Source organism: Salvia hispanica, chromosome 6 (assembly GCF_029641045.1).
Source record: "Salvia hispanica isolate PSC_SH4W2 chromosome 6, Shi_PSC_v1, whole genome shotgun sequence".
NCBI lineage: Eukaryota > Viridiplantae > Streptophyta > Magnoliopsida > Lamiales > Lamiaceae > Salvia > Salvia hispanica.
Genome location: NC_142697.1, coordinates 32,356,214 through 32,382,290, shown reverse-complemented (window position 1 = coordinate 32,382,290; position 26,077 = coordinate 32,356,214). Strand labels below are relative to the sequence as shown.

The following is a 26,077-nucleotide window of genomic DNA, read 5'->3' as shown; positions in this document are numbered from 1 at the left end:
GTTGAAGCCTTACAAAATATGTTAGAAAAGTTCTTTCCTACCAAAAGAGTCATCTGAAATTTTGTTATTTTATTTATTTGTTTAATTCTAGTTTATTATTCCTTTTAGTTTACTCTATTTCTCGAATAAATTTAGTTAGAAAACTAATTAGCCAATTATTCACCTTTATGTGCATGCGTTCGACTCTTAACTATTTTTTTTTTATATCGTTCTCCTACAATTGAAAGTAGATTAAAAATAATTTATTAATACTTCTAGTTTGTGACCATCGATGATGTGCGTCAATCGCCATGACTAGTACGAGTAGTCCAAATTGACTGCATTTATGAGCTGGGATCTAATATTAACAAATCAAGTTACTGCTTTGGACACAATTAGTCAATAGTCAAGTTTGTATGTACAGAATTTTTTTGGGTAACTATTAAAAGCCTCAAAATTATTAAAATTGGACAATACTTTTATATATACAGTTTCAACTTCCTTCGTTCTCGGATGTGAGATAGATCTGTTAGCAACCATCTTTTAGTTTACGTTGTTTACAAATTGTAATGGTTATCTCAAATTTTACCCTTTTTAGTGAAATAAGATTAATAGTTTAGGCCAAAGATCGTATCCGGGACTAAATTTGTTGTGTGTTTGGTTCGTGATATTCAACTCCACAACTTAATCCTAGATGGATAATCATAGGATAATTAATCATAGCTAACCTCCTATAACTAAAATAATCTTACACCTCAATCCTAGATTGTATTTTGATATTATTTTATCTTGCAAGCCGAAGCCGAACACCACCGAATGAATACTCTCGATCAAGTAACTATATACATACATATACGTACATTAGTTATAATAATTGATCAAGGTCAATGCTCAATGTGCGTTGGATGCATAACTACTAGTAATGATTAATTTAAATGAGTTTCAAAAATATTCGAACTTGGACATCAAGAAAACATTAACATATACTAGTACTATAAAATATAATCACAAATGAAACAAAATTCATCGCCTAATTAATCATCTGAAACAATGGAGGAAGACAGAATCAGCCAACTCCCAGATGAAATTCTTCAACACATCCTCTCCTTTATCGACATTTACGAAGCCGTTGAAACAACCATTCTCTCCAAGAGATGGAAAAACCTCTGGCGCTCCCTCCCCGGCATCCGCTTCTACCTCAGCCGCGCCGCCGCCCACAGCCGCGTCCCTATAAAAAATTACAAAGACACCAAAGCCTTCTCTCCCCGCTTCTTCCGCTTTGTCTCCCACTTCCTCTCCCACCGCGACGCCACGGCCGCCGTCCACGACTTCCACCTCTCCCTCGACACCATATTCAATCCCAACACAGACACACAATTCGTCGAGGAATGCGTGCACTACGCCATCAACCACGGCGTTCAATCCCTCCACCTCCACGCGCCATGCTACCCTTCTCTGAGGCTTCCCTCCGCGTTTTACGCCTCCAAGACGCTGCGGGAGCTAGAGCTCAGGCAGTTACACAGCATCATTCATCTACCAGAGCGGTTTTCTTTACCAAATTTGAAAACCCTTTATCTCGAAACCCATTTGATCTTCGATAATTATTTTAAGCCTTACGGGATGGAGCCACTTTCTGGCCTCCCTGAGCTCGAGAAGCTCTCACTATGCGGGTATCCAATGATTGGCCTTGTTTTAAAGGCTCCGAAGCTTAGAGATCTTGAACTCCTTCAATATTCGCATACTATGGAAGAGGTTTCTGCTCCGTTGCTTACCTCGTTTCGATACGAGAACTTTTCACCGTTGGAATGTTCGAAGATGAATCTCCCAATGTTGGAACAAGTCTATGTAGACATTTATGGTACTCATTCCGTCCTTTTACAGCTGAGTCTTTCCTTTTTTTGTCAAAAAGTACTTTACTCTCTCTTCATCTCTCTACATTTTCCTTTGTACTTTATTTTCGTTTTACTTAATTCATTTAAAACAATTTTTCTAATTAAATCTCGTGCCAAAAAAGAATTATATCTTCTACAGATGAACAGAGAGGGTATTATATACAATGTGAAAGGGTTGCATCAGAAATGTGTTAGGATGCTTCACCAACTTAGAAATGCTACCAATGTTACACTCACTGTTGACACTCTTAGGGTACCTTACCCTCTCTCTCTCTCACTACTACTTTTACTAGTACTATTGTTGCTTAAATGTATATATGTATGGTAATGGTTGCTTGAAATTGAAAGGTTCTTGAACTGAGTGGTGGTCTAATTGAGCAAAGTCCTCCATTTCTGAAAGGAAACACAAAAGAAATATGGGAGAAAGTTCACTGTTGTATTGCTCAAAAAGATGATCTACAAGGACTACATAATTAGCTATATATACATAGCATAGGAAGGATCTAGATATTATCAATCACTAAAAGACAAAGATGCTAACTAACTAAGGGATATATATACAGAATATTATTAACAAGATTGCAGCAAAATATTGTTGGTTTTCAGAGATGAGTTGGCATCGTCAATTCTATCCATTTTGATGTGATGATCTGGAACAGATACTGCAAGCTTTCCACGTTGGCCATCCATCGAATCATCATTGGAAGTGGCACATGTGTGAGATGGATTATGTGAGCTAACATTACCCCTCAATTCGAGCGAGGACTTCGAACATATGCTCAATTTGTTTCGGAGTCTGGAGAAGAATTGATATGAAAGAGGTTTAGTGAAGATGTCAGCCGTTTGATCCAGGGATGGAACGTGACGAATATCAATCAACTTTTCTAGGACCTTATCACGAACAAAATGAATATCCAATTCGATGTGCTTTGATCGAGCATGGAGGACAGGGTTGCTGGCTAAGGAGATTGTGCTGATGTTGTCCACCCAGATAACAGGAACAGAAGGACATTTAATCTGCAATTCATGAAGAAGACTTGAAATCCAAGAGATCTCGCAGACAGCTTGGGCGAGGCTTCGGTATTCTGCCTCAGTACTTGAGCGGGAGACAATTGGTTGCTTTTTAGAACACCAGGAGATGAGGTTTTTGCCAAAGAAAACACAATAACCACCAACTGATCGGCGATCATCAATGTCAGAAGCCCAATCCGAATCAGAGAAGGCTGTGAGAGATGTGTTTGAAGCTTTGATGTGGAGGCCATAGTCAATGGAGCTAGCCAGATAGCGCAATATACGCTTCACGGCTTTCCAATGTGAATCCAAAGGGTTAGCCATGTATTGACTTACCTTATTAACCGAGAAACTGATTTCCGGATGAGTTAATGTAGCATACTGGAGAGCACCTACAGTACTCCTGTATAATTTTCCATCAACTATGGGATTACCATCATCCTTGGAGAGTTTAAGATTAGCTAGCATAGGAGTTGGAGTTCCCTTTGCATCCTGCATTTTAACACGGTCAAGGACATCTTTGATATAGGCTCCTTGACTAAGGTGAAGACCCTCAGTCGTGCGAGTAACCTCGACACCAAGAAAGTGAGTGACTTGGCCCAAGTCTTTGAGAGAGAACTTAGAACTTAAGCTTGCAATAACCTGATCAACAACAGAGGATGACGAACCAGTAATCAACATATCGTCGACATAAAGTAGGAGATAAACAGTCTCTGATTTGCGGATTCGAAAGAAGAGCGATGTATCAGCCTTTGACTGAGAGAAACCGAGAGATAAAAGTGCTGACTGTACAGTGAGAAACCAAGAGCGGGAGGCTTGTTTCAAGCCATATAGAGCCTTGTTTAGCTTACAAACGAGATGAGGACCCCCTTGTTCGAAACCAAGAGGCTGCTTCATGTATATTTCTTCGTTGAGATCGCCGTGAAGAAAAGCATTATTGACATCCAAATGCTTAATACTCCAAGAAGCAGATACAACAAGCGCAAGGATAATCCTGATTGTTGTGGGCTTCACAACTGGACTGAATGTTTCAGTAAAGTCGAAACCGGGTTCCTGTGAGAATCCTTGAGCTACTAAGCGAGCTTTGTGGCGAGCAATGCTACCATCAGCATGTTTCTTGAGCCTGAAAATCCAAGAACAACCAACAAGATTCTTCCCAGGAGGAAGAACAGTTAGAATCCATGTTTTATTTTTTAACAAAGCCAGAAATTCCTCGACCATGGCTTGTTTCCAAACTGGAATTAGAAGTGCAGCAGCAGCTGATCTGGGAAGAAATGAACCAGGGAGGAGAACAAGGAAAATTTTTGGCTTAAAAATACCATCCTTAGCTCTTGTGACCATTGAGTGAGAGTTGATGTTTTGAGGAGGGGAAATTGTTGTAGCAGCAGAAGATTGAGATGTAGCAGATGTGGGAGTGGGAGATTGAGAAGAATCAGAGATGGGAGAGTCATGGGAAGAATTAGAGAAGGAAGAAGCTACGGGTAATGACTAAGTAATAGGAGAGAGGACAGGAACATTAATAGGATCAGAGACAGGAGTATCATGAGTATAGTCACTGTGCAAGGGTGGGAAGGAAGAAGTTGAGGGACTGATGTGAGGTGAATTATTAGGAGTAGTAACTGGGGGAGAGAGAATGGGAAAATGGGGTGGATAACCATTTGAATTAGGAATAAGAGAGGTAGGAGGTTCTGCCAGAAGATGAGGAAAAGTAGATTCATCAAATATGACATCTCTTGAGACTAGAATTTTCCCATTTGCAAGAAGAACTTTGTAGCCTTTATGTGAGCTGCTGTAACCCAAGAATGTGGCTGGAGAAGATCTGAATTCGAGCTTGTTGTGATTATATGGTCTTATGAAGGGATAACAAAGACAACCAAACACTTTCATGATATGATAATTTGGCTTAGATTTGAAAAGAAGTTCATAAGGAGATGAGCATTGTAGAGTTTTGGTGGGAATTCTGTTTATTATGAAAATGGCTGAAGTGAATGCATCATCCCAATATGAAGTAGGAAGACCAGATTGGGCAAGGAGGGCAAGGCCCATTTCCACAACATGCCTATGTTTCCTTTCAACAAGCCCATTTTATTGGGGAGTATAAGGACATGATAGCCGATGTTGGATACCAACCTCTTGAAAGTATTTAGTAAGGCTTCTATACTCCCCACCCCAGTCACTTTGGACAGTTTTAATTTTGTGATCAAGCTGATTTTCAACCGTGGTTTTAAACTGCTTGAAGACACCTTCTACTTCACTTTTAGTTTTCAGAAGATAAATCCATGAGAATCTGGTGAATTGATCAATGAAGGTGATGTAGTATGAAAAACCATTTCTGGATTTAACTGGGGATGGTCCCCAAAGATCAGTATGTATTAGCTGAAGTGGAGCTGTGTATATAGTGGAAGATGAGGGATAGGGAAGCCGATGACTCTTGGAAATGCAACAAGGATGACACAATATGCTAGTCTTTATTGAATGATAAGGAATATTACAGCTTTTGAGGGCCTTTTCTACCATATCAAAGGCACTATGGCCAAGACGTTTGTGCCAAATGTCTAAAGAGGAAATAACAGAAGCTGAATAAATAGCAGGAGATCCAGCGGAATGAGATGGAGAGCAGTCAGCAGGAACACTGATGATGCGCTTATTTGGTAGTGGAGGAGGCTTGTGCAGATAGAAGTGATAAAGGCCTTCCTTAAGAGTGCCTCTGAGAAGAACTTGATGGGAGACCTGATCTTTCACAAGGCAATAGTTAGAGTGGAATTCAAAGCAAACATTATTGTCAGAGGCAAACTGGGAGACACTTAAGAGATTTTTTGAAATCTGAGGAACATGTAGGAGATTACTCAGGAGAAGAGATTTAGAATTAGGAAGAGATGAGGAGAGAAATTTAGAGCTGCCAATGAGAGCAATATCAATCCCAAATCCATTACCAAGATGGAGAGATGTACCTCCTTGATACTCAGTAGCTATGTTCAAATTGGCCAGATCATTGGAGACATGGTTGGTAGCTCCGGAATCTGGGTACTAAGAGGAGACAGATGAGTTGTCATAGCTAAACTCAGAGGGAGGAACAGGGGCAGGCTGCCGAGGAGGCTGAAAGCCTTGAGGAGGCCTTGACTGAATGAGATTAGCCGAAGGTGGCAGCAGCATAGTAGGAGCTGGAGCAGTTCCGAACTGAGGTCTGCCAAGAATTGAACCAGAAGAACCAGAAGGAGTAAAGCCTTGGTCAAAGCGGTACCAGCAACGGTCGGCAGAGTGGCCGGGCTTTTGGCAGACCTGGCAAGTCAGTCTGTTGTTGGAGAAGCGACCACGACCACGACCACCTCGACCACCGCGATAACTGGTCCGAGGCCGACCATCATTACGAGGCGAAGCAGATGAACCAGAGCTACCATCCCTGCGAGGAGAGGGAGAGTAAGCAACGTAGGCAGAGGACCGAGAGCCGTCGACATTCAGAGAAGGAGAACGAGCAGCCTCCAAGAGAGATTCAAAGCTTAAGAGAATAGCTGTAACATCAGGAACAGACCAGTCACCGGATTTGGACATGACAGTGACCACGATGGGATCATATTCAGGACCGAGGCCACCAAGGATATGAAGGATATGATCATCCTGAGAAACACGGTGGCCTGCAGCACAAAGAAAATCACAATATGATTTTACTCTGTTGAGATACTCACTCATGGAAAGATTATTCTTCCGGAAGGTCTGGAGAAGGAGCTTGTACTGCATCACTTTGGCCTTGGATTGGCTGGCATAATTGGCCTCAATAGCCTGCCAAATGTCCTTGCTGGACGTGAGTCCGACAACAAGAATCATTGCGCTCTCGGAAAGTGAGCTTTGAATCCAGGCAGAGAGCAACTGGTCCTGACGATGCCATGCCGAGAAGGCCGGATTAGGGAGAGAGGAAGATGCATCGACAGGAGAAGGAGCGACATTGTCGCCTGTGAGAAATCCTTCAAGGCCGTAGCCAGAGACGGTGGCCAAAATTTGCTGGCGCCAGATAAGGATGTTATTATCGGAAAGTTTGATGGGGATGGGGTGAGAATGGGTAAAGGCGAGAGGAGCGGAGGTGGGGGAATCAGAAAAAGGAGAAGAGGCCATTGGATAAGTAGAAGATACTAAAAAAATAGAGGATCAGAGCTGTGTTCGCGATACCATGAAAGGAAACACAAAAGAAATATGGGAGAAAGTTCACTGTTGTATTGCTCAAAAAGATGATCTACAAGGACTACATAATTAGCTATATATACATAGCATAGGAAGGATCTAGATATTATCAATCACTAAAAGACAAAGATGCTAACTAACTAAGGGATATATATACAGAATATTATTAACAAGATTGCAGCAAAATATTGTTGGTTTTCAGAGATGAGTTGGCATCGTCAATTCTATCCATTTTGATGTGATGATCTGGAACAGATACTGCAAGCTTTCCACGTTGGCCATCCGTCGAATCATCATTGGAAGTGGCACATGTGTGAGATGGATTATGTGAGCTAACAATTTCCGAACCTCAAATGTCTCAAGGTGATGAAAGGACGTTACAAAGTTCGAACAGTGCATCAAAACGTAATGAACTATTTAACAATGGAAACGTTGCATTTTTTTTCAGTCGTTGGTGGTGGAGTATTCTGATGGTGTGACTGTGGTTGAACAGTGTCCCGATGATCTGTCTGACGACGAAGACGAGGATTATAAATTGACTCTAGCTCTTTTTGACTAGAAGATGGAAGAAACTCCATCTACACCATTTACTATATTAGTCTCTTGTCTATTTTTTTATTGACCTTGTACTGGAAAATATTTGTTGAAAATTCTATAGTTGATGTCCCTCCAATATGGAACTATTACAAGACCATACGAAGTCAGTAATAAATATATATATATACATATATATATATATATAGAGCACTGATCTGCTGCGTACCCTATATGGGCGTCTAATTTAAGCGACTGAGCCACGTCACTATTTTCTCTCTACCCATTTATTTCTAAATTTTCTTTCCATTTATTTTTCTCTCATCTACCTTCCTCAACTAAAACTGTCTCTCAATTCTCGCAAGAATAGAAAAGCTGGAAATGCCATTTTCTCTCAACCCATTAAGACTATAATTAATCAGCAACTCATCCTATTTTTTATGGAGTATTTTTAGATTCTCCTTATTTATCCCTTCTCAGTTTCTAATAAGCTGTTTGTTTCGCACAGTTCTCCGCCTGTAACGATGACAGAGAAGAGAGGAGTCAAATCTATTTTTCTAAAATTTTTTGTAATTTATCATTAATCGTCGTTCCTCAAATTCAAATCTGAATCACTTTTAAATATTGACATCAGTCTACCTTAATTGTTTGAAAGAATAACTAAAATCAATACTATCCCTTCTACTTTTTGTTATGACATGATTAAATATTCATTTTTGGGTTTAAGAAATGAGAGCTCTCAGACTCCGACAATGGAGTACTCACTTATTCTTGAAATTCAGATCTGAATTTATTTGAAATTTCAACATAATCATTCTAATTTTATTGTTATACTTTTTGAGAGTCTCAGAGCCGTAAAATTAATATGTTCTCGTTTGGGAGAGAGCGCAAAGTTATTTAGAATTATAAAATACAAATACATTGAAACAATAAGAAAATTGCTGACATGGGCTCCATGTCATTGTCGCTCACGGAGGTGCTTAAATAGGGCGCCCAGCACAACAAAACTCTCTCTCTCTCTATATATATATAGGGTTTTCATCTATCAAAAGAAGCCCCTAAGTATATAAATACAGACCATATATGGTCCGTTAGATCTGGAGATGAATGGCCATGATGGATTGGTCAACCATTTCTGTGGGTCATAATATAAGCGTTTTGTGTCATGTAAGGGTAAAAGAGGAACTGAAAATATAATGAACCGCCCTTCCGTTTTTTAAGAACGGATTTATTGGGATACTTACTCCACACGCTAAACTCTTCTATTTTTCCTCAATTCTTCTTCTTCTTCTTCTTCCACAAAATCAAGAAAAACCCTACCTCCACACAAAGCGGCTACTCCACAAAAACTCTAATCCTAATTTACGATTCTGAAATCGACGAGGAGAGTTAACCAAAAGCCTACTTCAACAATGGTCGACACTTGAGCTTCTGGATCGGCGAGGCATGACAGAAAAAGGTTAGTAAGATTTCGTACAACGATTGCTTGAAATTGACAAAATCTGGCAAAATTTTCACTTCAATTGGTTGGATGTCTCGTAGTGTATCAGAGAACGACGATGAAGAAGAAGATACCGCCGATCCCAAAAGCACCGAAAGGATGTTTAGATTACCACTATTTTAATGAAACGATGTTTAGAGCTTGTAATTCACATTTTTTAAACCATGTTTATATGCGGCTGGATGTCATTGTTACTATATATTACTTCATCTTACAGATTTGTAAGATGAGAAAAACTTCCATTACAATGGCCTTGGAATGTTTTCCTCTTGTTTCTTGTAGACGATAGCCCATGTGATGAGCATTACTCGATACATTGGGTCATAGTAAATGAATATTTGGGTCATAACATTGTTAGGTTAATTTGTGTCATAATATACCAACATTGGAGGCATGGCATAAAACTACTGAGTATGTCTCATACAATTTGATCGAAATGTTCATATCAAACAAACTGAATATTAGTACGACCGTAGAATATTCTCATGTTTTGAACATATTAAAAAAACCAAATACACGATTGTTCTCATGTTTTAAACATATTAAAAAAAACAAATATTAGTACGACAGAAGAATACACAATCAATAACCAAAAACATCATCTATGCTTTTGGGTCATACTAGATGAATATTTGAGTCATGGAAACATATGGGTAAATTGGGTCATAATAATCGAATATTCGAGACATGACATAAAACTACTGAGTACAAGGATACCGTTATAATTCCCAAAACATAATCTATTCTTTCGGGTCATACTAGATGAATATTTGGGTCATGGAAGTTTATGGGTAAATTGAGTCATAATAATCCAATATTCGAGTCATTACAAAAAAACTACTGCCTACCAGAATGCCTAATACAAATCTGAATGAACTGAGTAAAACATTGCAAATAAAATGGACTCCAAAAAAAAAACTTAAACTGACGTTACTTCGAAAAACAGAATACATGGTACCAAACTTCAGAATTTCTTCTAGATCGTCGCTTTTCTTTCTCTTTTAATTTGTCGCAATGCCTTGAATCGTGGTGACCCCACTTCTGACATATCTTGTATTGACGCAAAGGCTTGCTCTTAAAATTCAAAGTCTTTTCCACTCTTGAGGGGAGTCTACTACCAGATCCCTTCGTACTAACGACTTCAGGTGGTCGAACATCTACTTCCTGGGGTGCCTCAGACCCATAAAATTCCCCAATTCATTTCTTCTTCTAGGCTGTAGACGTTACTACGCCGTCGGTGAAAATCTGTTGTCTTGCTTCACAAACTATAGATGTCAGCTCATGAATTCAATCCATATCAACACATATAGCCTGGTACAAACCCAAAATCTCTCCCAACAAAATTGCTTGTGCCTTCTTCTTCTCATATGTGTTACTACATCTTGGCATTGGACAACATGAACAGCCTTAACTAGAGGAGATTTCAAACTCAATGGCATTGTCCAATATTGGGAAGCTACGACCAACAAATGGTTTAAGCTCTACAGGGCATTCTGGTTTAAATCTGTAATGATTCATAAATTAGAACACTCATAAAAAACTAACGATGAAGTAAAGACAAGTTTCCATCTACTGGATTTAGAATAATAATAGGTCATAATAAAGACAAATCGTGGCATACAACGCGTACAAACTATCTTCCATGAAAATGGGTCATACTAAACACAAATCGAAGCATAACAGAAAAATCGATAAGATAATATAGGTGAAAAGATTCATAAAACAGAAGACGGTGACAGTCACATATACAAAAATATGAATTAGAGCATAACAAACAAATGAAAATGAAAAACATAACCATTACATGTATTCTCAAGAACAAAGTATGATTGATTATCTACGTGCGAAGTAGAATTTGTGTCGGATTCCATTTTTGGAGTTAGGATACATAAATCTATACAAAGCAAAAAACTATGGGTTTTGTTATCAAAACATTAAACAAAAACAATGAAGATTCATAAACTAGAATTGTAGGTTATGATTCTGACCTCTGGCTGAAATGAAAAATGATATGAGAAACGATGTCAGTATATGTGGGATCTGCCAACGACGATGGTATAGAATTGAAAGTTGATCAGATTGATCTGGAACACGACAGCGACAAAATCTGGAAACTAATTGCTCAAGAATAATAACTCTCCTTGGAATTAAGTTTAATGGAAGATGAGTAGAGGATCGTGTGAAGAATATGGAAGATATGAAGGAGATTGAAGTTTTGGAATATTGATTCATCACTCACGCAGATGATTTGTTATTGAGAGGCAACATTATAGGATTTTCCATAACAGCCGATTAGATGATATGACATAAGTAACCTTATAGGATTATTAGTGATTAAAATAATAATATTTCATAAATTAATCTAGCCATTAGATATTCTAATTTTAAGATGATCTCGCCTAATCCTATGGTTGACATTCGGCCTGTATTTCTTGGTTTAAAGAGATTTTTGTTTTGATCAAAATCCTATATATATATATATATATATATGGATGTGATCATATCATAACCCATATTTATGGTGATAACCTAATAACCCTCATTCTATGGATGAAAAATATCATTTTATGGAACAGAATATCATTTTATGGAATAAAAGTATCATTTTATGCATGCTGAAAAAATATCATTTTATCGTGTATAAATATCATTTTTAGTAAAAATGATACTTTTAACCCATAAAATGATAGGGTTATTAGGTTATCACATGAATATGAGTTATGATATGATCGCACCCATATATATATATATATATATATATATATATATATATAGGTTCATGATCAATTGAGATTTTTTAGGGTAATTGAGAAATAAGATGCAATATCAGCCACTCATTTTTATTAAATGAGTGGTCCAGATTTTGCCACACAAAAAGTATTTTTAGATTAATTTATTATGAAAGGGTATAATAGTAAATTCAGTGAAAACAAATTGAAACAACCACAATTGAAACAGTCTCCCGTGATTTCTCAGCTCTCTACATTCTCTCTCTTAATCCACCTCAAATCCGCCATTGAAATCGCTCGAGCTACACAGCGACAGTGAATAATTCTCTCCATCAATCGACAGCACCTCCAATTTCCTCGCCTTTCCCCATCCAAAATCCGCCTTCAACAGAACGAATCTCGGCGATCCAGAAACTCCGAGCACGCTCTTCCCGAAGCATTTGAAGATATCCGACATCCAATTCTCCGCTCCTCTCAAAATCTCATCTCTGTTTTTCAATTTCCCCTCGATCTCCGCGCCAATTGCCTCAGCCGCCGCCGCGAATCCGTCCTCCGCCGCCAGCTTCCCGCGCTCCACCCGCGCCACCGAGCTGACGATGCAATTTCCGAAGTAATTCTCTGGTATCGCCGGATCCTTCCTCCCCCTGGCGTCAGCAGGTATGATGAAAAGCTCCGCTGCATTTTCGTCAGATTTGTCGCCCGATTTCACCATACAGCTCCAGACATACGCCGCGGCGGCGATAAACGACGACGCCGGCGATTTGGTGGCGGATTTCAGCTTCTCGATGTCGGATCTGCGGAGGAGGAATGTAGATCTGACTCGGTTCGTAGGCAGCGGAAACGACGCCGATATTGATATTCAAACTTCAATTGCGAAAAATTTCACAGTATTCTTGTTATGTTTGAATATTCCATTAATTCAAATTTGATTCAGTTGCTCGTCTCTCTACATTTATTGCTTGAGAACTATCATCAACCATACACATTAATTCCCTTATTATTATTTTTTGCTGAGTATATTATTAATTTCTTTAATCAGTAGCACGAATTTGTACAATTCCACTTTACAATAAATTAAGATGATTTTTATTTGAGTATATGTCATCTACATGTAAAGGTACGAAAAATATAGGTGTTTTTTCTCAAAGAAAAATGACCATACCATACAATTATTGACCAACTTCAGAATTCTTTCTTTTAGATATTAAAATTGGTAAAATACATCATTAACAAGTCAAGTCAATTATAATTCTAAGAATTGGGCATATAGTTCTGAACCGCAGTACCCCTATTTTAAGGTCATTTTCAGTTTGAAGTGTTATTTGTTAGTTGTTGACATTTTAATACGAGTTGTTGACATTCGATATTCTCGGTATTGATATGTGAATAGTAAGTGTTATTTGTTAGTTGTTGACATTTTAATACGAGTTGTTGACATTCGATATTCTCGGTATTGATATGTGAATAGTAAGTGTTATTTGTTAGTTGTTGACATTTTAATACGAGTTGTTGACATTCGATATTCTCGGTATTGATATGTGAATAGTAAGTGTTATTTGTTATTTGTTGACATTTTAATACGAGTTGTTGACATTCGATATTCTCGGTGATGATATGTGAATTATAAGTGTTATTTGTTAGTTGTTGACATTTTAATACGAGTTGTTGACATTCGATATTCTTGGTATTGATATGTGAATTATAAGTCTTATTTGTTAGTTGTTGACATTTTAATACGAGTTGTTGACATTCGATATTCTCGGTATTGATATGTGAATTGTAAGTGTTATTTGTTACTTGTTGACATTTTAATACGAGTTGTTGACATTCGATACTCGCTATTGATATGTGAATTGTAAGTGTTATTTGTTAGTTGTTGACATTTTAATACGAGTTGTTGACATTCGATATTCTCGCTATTGATATGTGAATTGTAAGTGTTATTTGTTAGTTGTTGACATTTTAATACGAGTTGTTGACATTCGATATTCTCGATATTGATATGTGAATTGTAAGTGTTATTTGTTAGTTGTTGACATTTTAATACGAGTTGTTGACATTCGATATTCTCGATATTGATATGTGAATTGTAAGTGTTATTTGTTAGTTGTTGACATTTTAATACGAGTTGTTGACATTCGATATTCTCGATATTGATATGTGAATTGTAAGTGTTATTTTTTAGTTGTTGACATTTTAATACGAGTTGTTGACATTCGATATTCTCGATATTGATATGTAAATTGTAAGTGTTATTTGTTAGTTGTTGACATTTTTATACGAGTTGTTGACATTCGATATTCTCGGTATTGATATGTGAATTATAAGTGTTATTTGTTAGTTGTTGACATTTTAATACGAGTTGTTGACATTCGATATTCTCGATATTGATATGTGAATTGTAAGTGTTATTTTTTAGTTGTTGACATTTTAATACGAGTTGTTGACATTCGATATTCTCGATATTGATATGTGAATTGTAAGTGTTATTTGTTAGTTGTTGACATTTTAATACGAGTTGTTGACATTTGATATTCTCGGTATTGATATGTGAATTGTAAGTGTTATTTTTTAGTTGTTGACATTTTAATACGTGTTGTTGACATTCGATATTCTCGGTATTGATATGTGAATTGTAAGTGTTATTTGTTAGTTGTCGACATTTTAATACGAGTTGTTGACATTCGATATTCTCGGTATTTATATGTGAATTATAAGTGTTATTTTATTGAATGTTGAAGATTTGAAGATTTGAATGTTGAAGATTTGAAGATTTGAATGTTGAAGATTTGAAGATTTGAAGATTTGAATGTTGAAGAGATTTGAAGATTCGAAGATTTGAACATTTGAATGATGAAGATTTGAAGATATGAATGTTGAAGATTTGAAGATATGAATGTTGAAGATTTGAAGATTTGAATGTTGAAGATTTGAAGATTTGAAGATTTGAATGTTGAAGATTTGAAGATTTGAATGTTGAAGCTAGAGTTTTAGAGAGGATTTTAGAAAATGATTTCAAACACAATTTAATGAAAAGACAATTATACCCCCTTGTTGACATAATGTGGTATTTGTTGACATTTTGTTAATCTTGTGGATTAGTGGCCCATATTGCATCTCATTTCTCAATTTAGCTAAATAATCTCAACCTAACAAGACCCTATATATATATATATATATATATATTTTATCGTGTATAAATATCATTTTGTAGTAAAAATGATACTTTTAACCCATAAAATGATAGGGTTATTAGGTTATCACATGAATATGAGTTATGATATGATCGCACCCATATATATATATATATATATAGGCTTGTGTTAAAATGACAACCCCTCTTAAAATGACAACGTGACAACGCTTATACAACAATATTATAAACGCTACACAACAATATCCAACACGTTAGACAGCAATTTATAGATTGCTTTCTAACGTGTTGGATATTGCTGTTCAAGAAAAATTCCTGTTTAAAGGCCAGCAGATTGCTGTCCGTCTTTTTTGGGGGTTTTTTTTTTTTGCCACGTGGCAGCTTATTATTCGTCCACGTGTACAAATGATTGGCTAGGAATGGTGGTATGGTGTTATTTTAAGGGGTGGTGGCACCCTAACATGCCCCTATATATATATATATATATATATATAGGGGTGTGTTATGGTCCTTACAGCATCTTAGCGTAAAACACAGCACAAATCACAGCCCTTGGATCATTAGATTGAATGGCTGTGATTTGTTACATTATGATACTAAAAATCTACATTATTAGGCGAGGTACATTATTAGACTAGAAATGTACATTGTAAGACTAAAACTGTACATTTCTAAACTAAAATACTACATTATTAAACTAAAATGCTACATTATTATCCGAGCTACATTATTAGTCTAAAATTCTACATTATTAGATGACACGTGGCATTAATCTAACCATTAGATCATATGATCCAATGGACTGCAAGTGTTTTGAGTTTTACTTATACTTAGCGTTCTGACCTGAATACATCCCTATATATATATATATAGGGAGATGATCAAAATAAGAATGTATTTAAATCCAGAAATGCAGCCCAAATCTTGGCCCTAGGATTAGATGATCTAATGGTCAATAATTAACCCAAAATACGGAAGGTCATAATTACGTAGTTTTAGGTCATATTATAAGATTTGGGTTTATGTCATGTTAAGATCATTTTAGGTCATGCTTTGTTAGCATGACATAAAAATAAACTAACTATTACCTAAAAATGTCCTATGTATGACTGTGTTCTGCGTTTCTGTATTTAAATCTGGTCTTCATAGATCAAAACCCTATATATATATATATATATATATATATATATATATATATATATATATATATAGGGGCACACTATGGTGCCACCATGTTTAAAGTCACAACATACCACCAATATCAGCCATAGGATCTGGAAATCCAACACCCAAGATTAAGTTTTGCGAGATTGCTGTCTAATGTATTACGAATTGCTGTCGGGGGCATTTTAGTCATTTCATAAATTTTAAAATTAAATCAGATTTGGGGATATTCCTCACAATCACGCCATTCTCTACATTCCCTCTCTCCCTCCTCTCTTTCTTCACACCGCAATTAATCTTCTTCAACCCTCAAACGATCGATAGAAACCCTAAAATTATGAAAATCTCACACAAAATCTGCCGCCTCCGCCTCTACACCGTGAATCGGTGATTTCGACCATAACTACTTCGAGAATCAGCGATTTCGACCATAACTACTTCGAGAATCAGCCAATTTCAGCAATTCCGAATGCCTCTATACCACTCAGCCAGTAATCGCCGAAATTAGTCCACCGTCGACAAGGTATGTTGATGGGAATACGTTTCCGAGAATATTGCTGGTTTGTTTATGCAGATTAATGAATGTGTTTATCGATTTTTGTTTGATGTTGCTGAGAGATTAATATTCCTACAATCTATGCCTTGTTTAATATTGATTTGTGTTTTTGTGAGAGATTTATGGTTTGGATCTGAGGTTTTTCTGAGATTTTGGTTGATGTTTTGGAGAACATAGATGAAGCTCGGTTAGGAAACCCTAGATCAGTGAGCTACTATAACCAAGCCATGTGAGATCGTTTTTTGGTTGATTTAGATGATTTGTGGATGGTTTGGTTGATTGGGAATGATTTGGTTGTTCATTAGTTGCTATATTGTATCCACTGAATTTTTTTAAATGTTGCTTGTTTGGTGGCCAATATTTGATTCATATTCTTGGTTTAATGCAGTGTAAGACAAATTAAAATGGCACGAAAAAGAACAAGATCACAGACGGAAGAAGAAGAAGAGTTTGAACATAACTCTAGAAGGGAGACAGAAGAAGAAGTTGAAAACAACACTAGTAATCGAAATATGAATGAGGAGGAAGCTGAAACAAGCAGTATTTTAAACATTGATGAAGAAAAAAGAGAAATAACAGGACTAGGAGGTTTAGGTATTGTGATACATCTTGCTGTTTTGATGTTATATATTGCAGTATTGCTTGTTATATATTGCAGTGCTTCATTTAAAGTATTGCAGTATTGTTGGACTCTTTTCTCGTTTGTAGTTGGTGTTGATAGGAATTTGTTTTGAAAATGTTATTTTGTATTATGCTTATCGAACTTTGTCAATTTTTGCTTGATTTTGCAATGCCTGTAGCCTTTTTATGGAACATTAAGCAGTGATTTAAGCATCATTCGTTCAATTCCGGTTCTGTTTAATGTTGTTCTTACTTTTTTGGCGATTTCTTTTATGAAGTTGACATTTGGGTTCAATCCTGTGACTACTCCTACATCTTGCATTATTGTGTAACATGTTTGCATATGTGCGTGAGATAGTGATTTAAAACATGAATGCACTTGATAGTATTGGAGATTGCAGATTAATGTATATGTGAATGTAGTGAAATGATGCAGATGCATATTGTGGATATAAGTTTATATTGCAGTACTTGGTTATATAAATTGCAGTATTTGGTTATATGGATTGCATATCTGAGACAAATTAATTTGTTGACATTACATTGCCTATTGCAGTACATCCGAGTCTATATTGCAGTATTTTGTTATACGGATTGCATATTTGAAACAAATTATTTGCATATATTTAGATTACAATACTTTGTTATTTGGCATTGCAGTACACTATTAAATACATGTGTACGATGTTGTGCAACAGGACATTCCATTTTTGTATACATTTATCCTTGCAGTATTTACATTAGTTGGTTGCATATTAGTGTATATGAAAATGCAATATTAAAATGATCTAATGATTGAAATACTCTTCTACGTAACAGTGATGGTGAAAGTAAACAAGGGAGTGAAGGCCCTGCTCTTTCGGATGTCACCAACACTGTTTAACAATGTAATGCATTGTCATGAATATTGCGACAAAACACTTTGAGGAGGCAAAAGAGAAGAGACCGAAGATGTTGAGAAGATGGTCGCGGACTACAAGAAATCGTCGTTGAATGAACTTCTTTTATCTTCAAACATTAGGTTTAGTTTCAGGGTTAGTTTTTGGTGTAAATGAATTGACTAATGTTATTATTTTGTGAATACTCGTACTTAAAAATCTGATAATTTTATCGTGGTGTAGACCTTTTTGGTCACATAATTTGAATGCTCATTGTTGCATAGTTGTTAGCTGTCCGATAACTGTATAATGTTTGCATGCATAAGATGGAGTAGTCAGCAATTCATTAAGTTCTGTACTGCAATACGTATGTTTGCAACGCAATTATTAGGAAGCAGTATTTAATTAATGAGAATGCAAATCTTGCCAGAACAGTATAGAATTACAAAAAAAAAAACTTTTATTGTGTTGTGCAAGCCAAGAAGTAATTCAAACACTGCATGCCACAAAGCTATAATAGGCAATACGATAAGACTTGTAACTGCAAATACTACTTGGTAACACTGCAATATTTATAAAGTAAAACTACAATCTTGTAATTGTATTGTGAAAAAGTAATACAAATAAAATGTTCAAGTACTATGCAATATAGGAGTCATCCTTTACACCAATCAAAAGCCAGTAAAATATGGAATGCTCGTTCAGTGTAATGCGATATAGAATACTTAACCAAGCAATATAGAATTTATAATCCGTATTACATAACAGAAAATATTAAATTAACCATGTACAAATTCAAATATCCTTCTGTGTATTGGAATGTTTATATTCCTATAATAAAAAATCTAAATCGAGATGAAAAACTGAAAATCGAGAAAATCGAATGGGAACAAGTACAATAAATTAATATGTGCACAACAAATACTACTTGGTCACACTGCAATATGTTAATCATGTACAAATTCAAATATCCCTTATGTGTATTGGGATGTTTATATTCCTACAATAAAAAATTCAAATTGAGATGAAAAAATGAAAATCCAAAAATTGAGAAGAAAAGCTTCAACGGCGAGAAGCCGATAAGACAAAAATCGAGCAGGAAAATCGAGAAAAACCCTCCAAATTGAGAAGAAAAGGTGTGATGATGAAAACTGCAGGAAAACCATGAGAGACCTCGACGTCTCTCACTTTCCCCTCGGCGTCCGTACCCTAGCCAGAACCCTAGCCCTCCAGCGCCTCAATTCCTCCACTGCCGATTACCTCCAGCTCCGCTCCTGCCGCCTCCAGAAGCCACCGCTCCTCAAGCAATACCTCCAGGATTCCCCCAAAATCACACCTCCCAAACAGGGCATCGTTTGTAGAACTGCTTCCCAAACCTGCAATCGAATGCAATTAATCATATGGTGGACAGCAATATGTAACACATAATGCAACAATCTGGTAAAAAACAAGGTATCCATTAGAACTTAATAGAAAAATTAATCAAAACGAATTTGAACAACAATCAATGAGCTCATGAAAAAAAAACTCAATTCATAGCAAATAACATGTAATTTCAACACAAATCAAAACATACTTAACTGAACAACTTCTAATCAAAGCCAACAAAGAAGGTGGAGCAATAAGAGCATCACATAATTGCTTCAATGGAAAAATAAATTGGAATCAAGTAATGACTACAAAACCAACAACAACGACAAAACATAACACGTGTGCAACAATAAATCAACAGGGGAACATGGAAATCATTGCATGTATAGAACTGCAAATACCTCTTCTATGTAATGCGATATATACTGCATAACTAAGCAATCTGCCACAGCATAGTATAATGAGAAAAATGAAGATGACAAAATTGATTCAATGGTAAAAAAAATTGAAACCAACAAAGAAATGCACAACGAAATATTGAAACCAGCTGCAAAAATTGAAGATAACTGAATTAATTCAATTGGTGAACACAAAATATGGCCAAATTTGATTGAACAACAACATCTACAAATACTTACAAAATCGCGACAACTTAAATTAATGACAAAAAATTGAATCTGTGTCAAGGATTACACAACACACATATCATGAAAGTTACCCTATCGCGGAGATTACAAAATCTGCAAAATTAGGGAAATGCTTACCTTCTGCAAAAGTACTAATCTCTAAAGCCGAATCAAAGCTGAATCAGTTCAGATAGTATGGACTGCAATATACGACTATATAAACAACAAGATGTAAAACAACAATTAGTACATAGAAACTATATAAAACAGAAACATAGTATTGCCATAAAATCACAACCTGCATATTCTGCATAATTCCTTAAATCTACTGAAACAGAACAGTGCTCAACCAAAAACTTCTCATCAACCAAAATCATAAACCACCCTTTAACCAAAAAAAAAAGAAAAACTCGCCAACCAATCATAATCAAAACAATCTGAATCTGAATATGACAAATCCGCAAACAATCTGAATCAAGAATTGATAATCTAACAAAGCTCACCTTCTAGAAAAACATTCAGGTCAAAGTTGAATCGATTCACCCATATTCAAACGATTTTGTGAATGAATTGCAGAGAGCACAAAAATCGATTGCACAAGTGCTGTAATTGCAGAGAAATAGCTGTCAATTCTGGAGGAATCAAATTTGGGTCAATTGAACCGATGGTGAGATTGATAGCTCGAATTGAGATGACCTCAAACCGGATTGAACATGTGCCGTGTTATTTGGAGCTAGATATTGCAGGATCGAGAATCAAAATCGAGATTAGTTGGGTGATTTGCAGAATCTAGCGTGAAATTTGGGTTGAGAATGATAAGAAAATTTGCGGAATGATGAATTTATGCGTGAATGGGTGAAGATGAATTAGAAAAGAAAATTCCTATTATGCCCTCCAGTCTTTTAATTTTGATTAAACAAAAATAAAATGAGCTGCCACATGGCAGCTTAGCAACCGTCCGATTCCCAGATCCTAGGGCCCCTAATGGTGGTATGGTGTTATATTAAATGATGTTGTCATTTTAACACATCCCTATATATATATATATATATATATATATGGGTGCGTTAGGTTCCTTTGCACCCTAAGTGTCCTATTTCCTACTTAATCTCAGCCCTTGGATCCTTGAATTGGATGGTTGTGATCAATGCATTATTAGTCTATAATGTTGCATTATTAGCCGTTGTGCATTATTAGAATGAAAATGTGCATTATTAGTCTATAATGTTGCATTATTAGCTGCTGTGCATTATTAAATGACACGTGGCATTAATCTAACCGTCAGATGACAAAATCGTGGGGCTAGGATTAAGAAGGAAAAAGGACAAAAGATATGAAAAGGATTTGAATACATCCCTATATATATATATAGGGGTGCGTTAAAATGACAACACTCTTAAAATGACAATGTGACACCACGCTAGACTGCAATATTATATATGCTAGACTGCAATAGTATAAATGCTAGACTGCAATCTATAGATTGCAGTCTAGCGTATTGGATATTGCAGTCGGGAAAAGTTGCAGTCTAGTGTATTGGATATTGCAGTCCGTGAAAATTTACCATTGAGCAATTTTTATGATTGCCACATGGCAGTTTATTATTCGTCCACATGTACAAATGATTGGCTAGGAATGGTGGTATGGTGTTACTTTAAGAGGTGTTGTCATTTTAACACAATCCTATATATATATATATATATAGGGGTGTATTCAGATTAAAACCATAATGTATATTAAAACATCAAACCATGTAAAATAATGTACATTATACACACTTATAATGTACATTTTATTCATGTATAATGTACTGTCAGCATAATGTACAGAATTCATATAATGTAAATGTACATTATTAGTGTGTACAATATTTAGAACAGTACATTATACATGAATAAAATGTACATTATTAGTGTGTATAATGTACATTATTTACGTGGTTTGATGTTTTAATATACATTATGGTTTTCATCTGAATACACCCCTATATATATATATATATATATATATATATATATATATATAGAGGAATGATCAAGGTCTAACTATTTTTAAGTATATAACTAGAGAACAAATCTCAGCCACACATCTTGTTAATCTAGACTAATCCTATGGTTTAAACAAAATTTCAGATTTTTATGAAAAAATACTTGTCCAAGGGCATTTTGGGAATTCAATATTTCAATATGAATTAAAGAATAAAAAAGAACATCATCGTGAATTCAATCTTCTGTATTCAATCTTCCCAAATCATGCGCAAATCTCAACCAAATTTAGCTTAGGATTTCTTCCAAAAATATGAGATTCCCAATCAAATTCATTCACGATAATCAAGCATGAATTACTGTGAGATTTCTGAACCAAATTCATGCGCAATTTCTCAAGTTTGAAACAAATTCAGCTTCCCGATCCAATTCGTTCACGATTGATCAGCTACGTTTTTTCATCGTGATTGAATTCATTCTTCTGTGATCAGCGTGATCGTTCAGGATCGATCAGCGTGGCAAACCGAAGGTATCAAATTCGCTCACGATTTTACTCATTCTTCACGTTCATTCCTTCATCGCGACGCCTGGATTCCTTATCCCATGGATTCAATTCTGATACATTCATCGGAAGATTATTTCGATTCCGATTCCTCTTCATCGGGAGAGGAAGGAGAAACTGAATCTAAAGGTAATCATCAATTATTATCAATTAAGTGTTGTTGCTCAGCATGATTAGATTGTGTATGATATGAAAAACGTTAGAATGAAATATATGTGACGATCAGTGAAGTAAATATGCTCAATATGCGTTGTAGTGTAGAAATATGCTTTTTAGTGAGTAAATATGTACTATCGTCTATTAAATATACTTTATAGTGAAGTAAATATTGTTTGTAGTGAAGTATATTATGCATTAGAATGAAGTAAAACATCATTAAAGTGAAGTATTCCATTGCTAGAGTGAAATATTTGTGATTCATGGTTTGAGTGAAGTAAAACATGATTTAAGTGAAGTATTCCATGGTTAGAGTGAAGTGTCTGTGATTCATGCTTTAAGTGTTCTATTTTTTCATTTTAGTGAAGTAAAACATGATTAAAGTGTAGTATTCGAGTGTTAGAGTGAATTGTTTGTGATCCATGCTTTTAGTGCTCTCTTTTATCATTTTAGGGAAGTATATTATCCATTAAGTGAACTATAAAATGACATCGATAATCCAAAAACACAATTGATAAACTAGGAATAAAATTCCATATCAATAATCCATATGATATCAAAACCAAACAATATCAAAAACTCTTAAAATTCAACAATGTAAATAAAGCAAAATAAGACTTTCATTGTTCAAAACATAAATGTCATAGCTAGATCAAGATCATGTCTTCCTCCTAATCACATTGGGTTGGCTCGAACTCTCTGCCATGTCAGACTTGCGTCTTAGGTCAGTGGAGTTATTGACCATCCCACCCTCCATCTTCCTTATTTGGACTTGTGCCTCAATGAGCTTGCTAGAGAGTACTAGAAGAGATGTTGGCCAAAGCTTGTCCATTATCTCTTTCTTTACTTTCTCATGGCTCTTTGGAAGTCCGTCGAGAATCATGAGTTGTTGGGTTTCTGGGCCTATTTTCCCACCCAACTCCTCGAGCCTATCAAAACCATCAACCATTTCCACGACATAGTCGTTAATGTTTTGGTTCTCCTTCAAGACCGTTCTCCTCAAAATGTTCACCACCGATCTCATGAGACACTTGGTGGACATTTCATCAAACCATTTAGGTTCTTCAATCAATGACCTGTCGGGCTTGTCAATCTTGCCGACCGAGGCCAACAAAAACCTCTTGACATAACCGCTCGCGGTATCCCATCGATCACAAGTATCCTTTTCCTTGTCTGATATGTAATAAGCATAGGGGCGATCCTTTGTGAGGACCAACCTCAAATCGCTAGCCAACTGATCAATGTCAAGCCTCATTTTCCAATCCAAATAAGAATTAGAATCGCGTTCCTTTGATTTAAGGATCGCACTATAAACTTCCCAAGTAGTAAACATCTTTCGTTCAAGATGAGAATAAACACCAATAATATAAACATGTAAAATTTCAAGGAATTGCAAATAATTTTACATCCACAAAAATCAAGCACAAACGTTCTTCTACTAGGAAGCCGTGTCATATTCATGCAAGAAATCCATTATTTTTACTGGCCACAATGTCGACAGATAGTCCAGAGACCATAAGAATGGCATGGCTGACTAACAATGCTAAAGCGTATAACCATAAAATTAAGCACTAAGGATTCTTTACTTGTGCGTGAACTCCTCTAAAGAAAGGTCGAACCGGACAAGCACCTCCTCCTATAGCTCCCTCTAAACATTATTAAAATACAATCCTTATAATTTCGCAGCAATATTGCTCCGGTAAAGACCAGTCGCGATATTACTGAAAAACTAATTTTACGATTTTAATAACCTTTATCTAGAGAAGTCAAAACTTACGAACTGGTAATGTTCCTCCCGTAAAGACAGGCCGGTCACTACTTCGCACTAAGACCAATTTTATGGAGGCCATATACAAACGTGTTGTAATTATCGCTTCATATTTTCTTGTTGGTGATTTTAATAGTTTAATTATCACTTAAGCAAATTAGGTAGGTATCCACATTCAAAGAATAATTAAACATGTACTAGCTATGCATGCAAGGCAATAAGTACATAGGCGATGCACGAGTTAAACTAGATTTTAACAAATAAAATCATAACTCAAATTAAATATCCATCTTTCATCAATAAAACATGTAAACACATTTACAAAAGGTTCACATACACATAATGACGAAACTTGATCATTTAATTAAGCATCTAAAATAAATAGATAGAATTAAAATTTTATCTTCACATAAACAAGATTATCTAGACATTAAGTCCAATCTTAAACAATCATACATTATTAGTTAAATAACGTATCTTGATTATTAGAATTACCTTTTAATACTATTAGGATTTACTTAGATAGAATTAATCCATCCTTATCCTAAAAATCAATGTCTAGGTATATATCGTAAAAGATTAGCTAAGTCTCAATTTAAAATGCCCACTTGGATATAAAAATCCGCATTCATCCAATTAAGACTAAATCCATTTAAAACACACCAATTAAATTCGAGAATTAAAATTCTCATAGCTTTCATATAAAATCACATGACAAGAAGAATCTTATTACATCTTTAATTCAAAATGATGTTTTCTAGATGAAATAAAATTCACCTTCATCAAAATTAAAGACAAAATTCAACTTAATAAATAATTAAAGATTTTAATAGCAAAATTAATGCTCTATGAATTTTCATACCTTTAAATCACATTTGATATTATCTAGATGAAACAAATTCACCTTCATCAAAATTAAAGATAAAATTCAAATTAAACTAGGAATTGAATTCCAATTAAAATCCAATGAATTATTTAACACTTTAATAATTTAGGATTTTAGTAGCATGTAAATGCCAAATGAATTTTTCACTTCTTTAATTAATCCGATGTTATCTAGATGAAATAAAATTCACCTACATCATATTAAAGACAAAATTCAAACTAGGAAATAGATTCCAATTAAAATCCATCCAATTAATATACATGTAATTTTCGAAAATTTTGAAGGTTTAAAACAATTGAAAAACTCATGTTTTTTCCCTAGGTATATATCTAGGAAATAATTCCATAACACACCAAATAAAATATAGACAATTTTCAATTAAACCTTAAAAATAAAACATGAAAGCATATTAAGAGAATATTCTTTAAAATTCCATCCAATTAACGAAAAGCCAAAAATTAGATCAAATAAATATTGAATTTCCTTATGTTAATTATCATGATATTATCTAGATGGAAATAATCCACCAAA

General features: G+C 35.5%; 2 protein-coding genes across 2 annotated transcripts; one reads left to right on the top strand and one right to left on the bottom strand.

Moving 5' to 3' along the window:
- The first annotated feature begins 1,029 nt into the window (after window positions 1–1,029).
- On the top strand, window positions 1,030–2,348 carry LOC148923593 (F-box/LRR-repeat protein At4g14103-like). Its single transcript, XM_089061554.1, has 3 exons — window positions 1,030–1,837; window positions 1,994–2,124; window positions 2,220–2,348. The coding sequence occupies exons 1-3, from the start codon at window positions 1,030–1,032 to the stop codon at window positions 2,346–2,348; spliced, it is 1,068 nt and encodes a 355-aa protein (XP_088917680.1).
- A 93-nt stretch (window positions 2,349–2,441) lies between these two features.
- Window positions 2,442–6,989, bottom strand: LOC148923592 (uncharacterized). The gene is made up of 3 exons (XM_089061553.1): window positions 5,958–6,989; window positions 5,397–5,909; window positions 2,442–4,370 (listed from the first exon to the last, which is right to left on the bottom strand). Exons 1-3 carry the CDS (start codon window positions 6,987–6,989, stop codon window positions 2,442–2,444), a joined length of 3,474 nt encoding a protein of 1,157 aa, XP_088917679.1.
- Window positions 6,990–26,077: the final 19,088 nt, after the last annotated feature.

What these genes read in the sequence shown, in the direction of transcription:
- LOC148923593 (XM_089061554.1), top strand. Translation starts at nt 1,030, where the DNA reads ATGGAGGAAGACAGAATCAGCCAACTCCCAGATGAAATTCTTCAACAC. An exon ending in AGTCTATGTAGACATTTATG is followed by an intron (nt 1,838 to 1,993) that starts GTACTCATTCCG and finishes GTGCCAAAAAAG; the next exon opens with AATTATATCTTCTACAGATG. An exon ending in TCACTGTTGACACTCTTAGG is followed by an intron (nt 2,125 to 2,219) that starts GTACCTTACCCT and finishes TGAAATTGAAAG; the next exon opens with GTTCTTGAACTGAGTGGTGG.
- LOC148923592 (XM_089061553.1), bottom strand. Translation starts at nt 6,989, where the DNA reads ATGGCCTCTTCTCCTTTTTCTGATTCCCCCACCTCCGCTCCTCTCGCC. An exon ending in CTCCTCGGCAGCCTGCCCCT is followed by an intron (nt 5,910 to 5,957) that starts GTTCCTCCCTCT and finishes GTCTCCTCTTAG; the next exon opens with TACCCAGATTCCGGAGCTAC. An exon ending in GCCATAGTGCCTTTGATATG is followed by an intron (nt 4,371 to 5,396) that starts GTAGAAAAGGCC and finishes CCTATTACTTAG; the next exon opens with TCATTACCCGTAGCTTCTTC.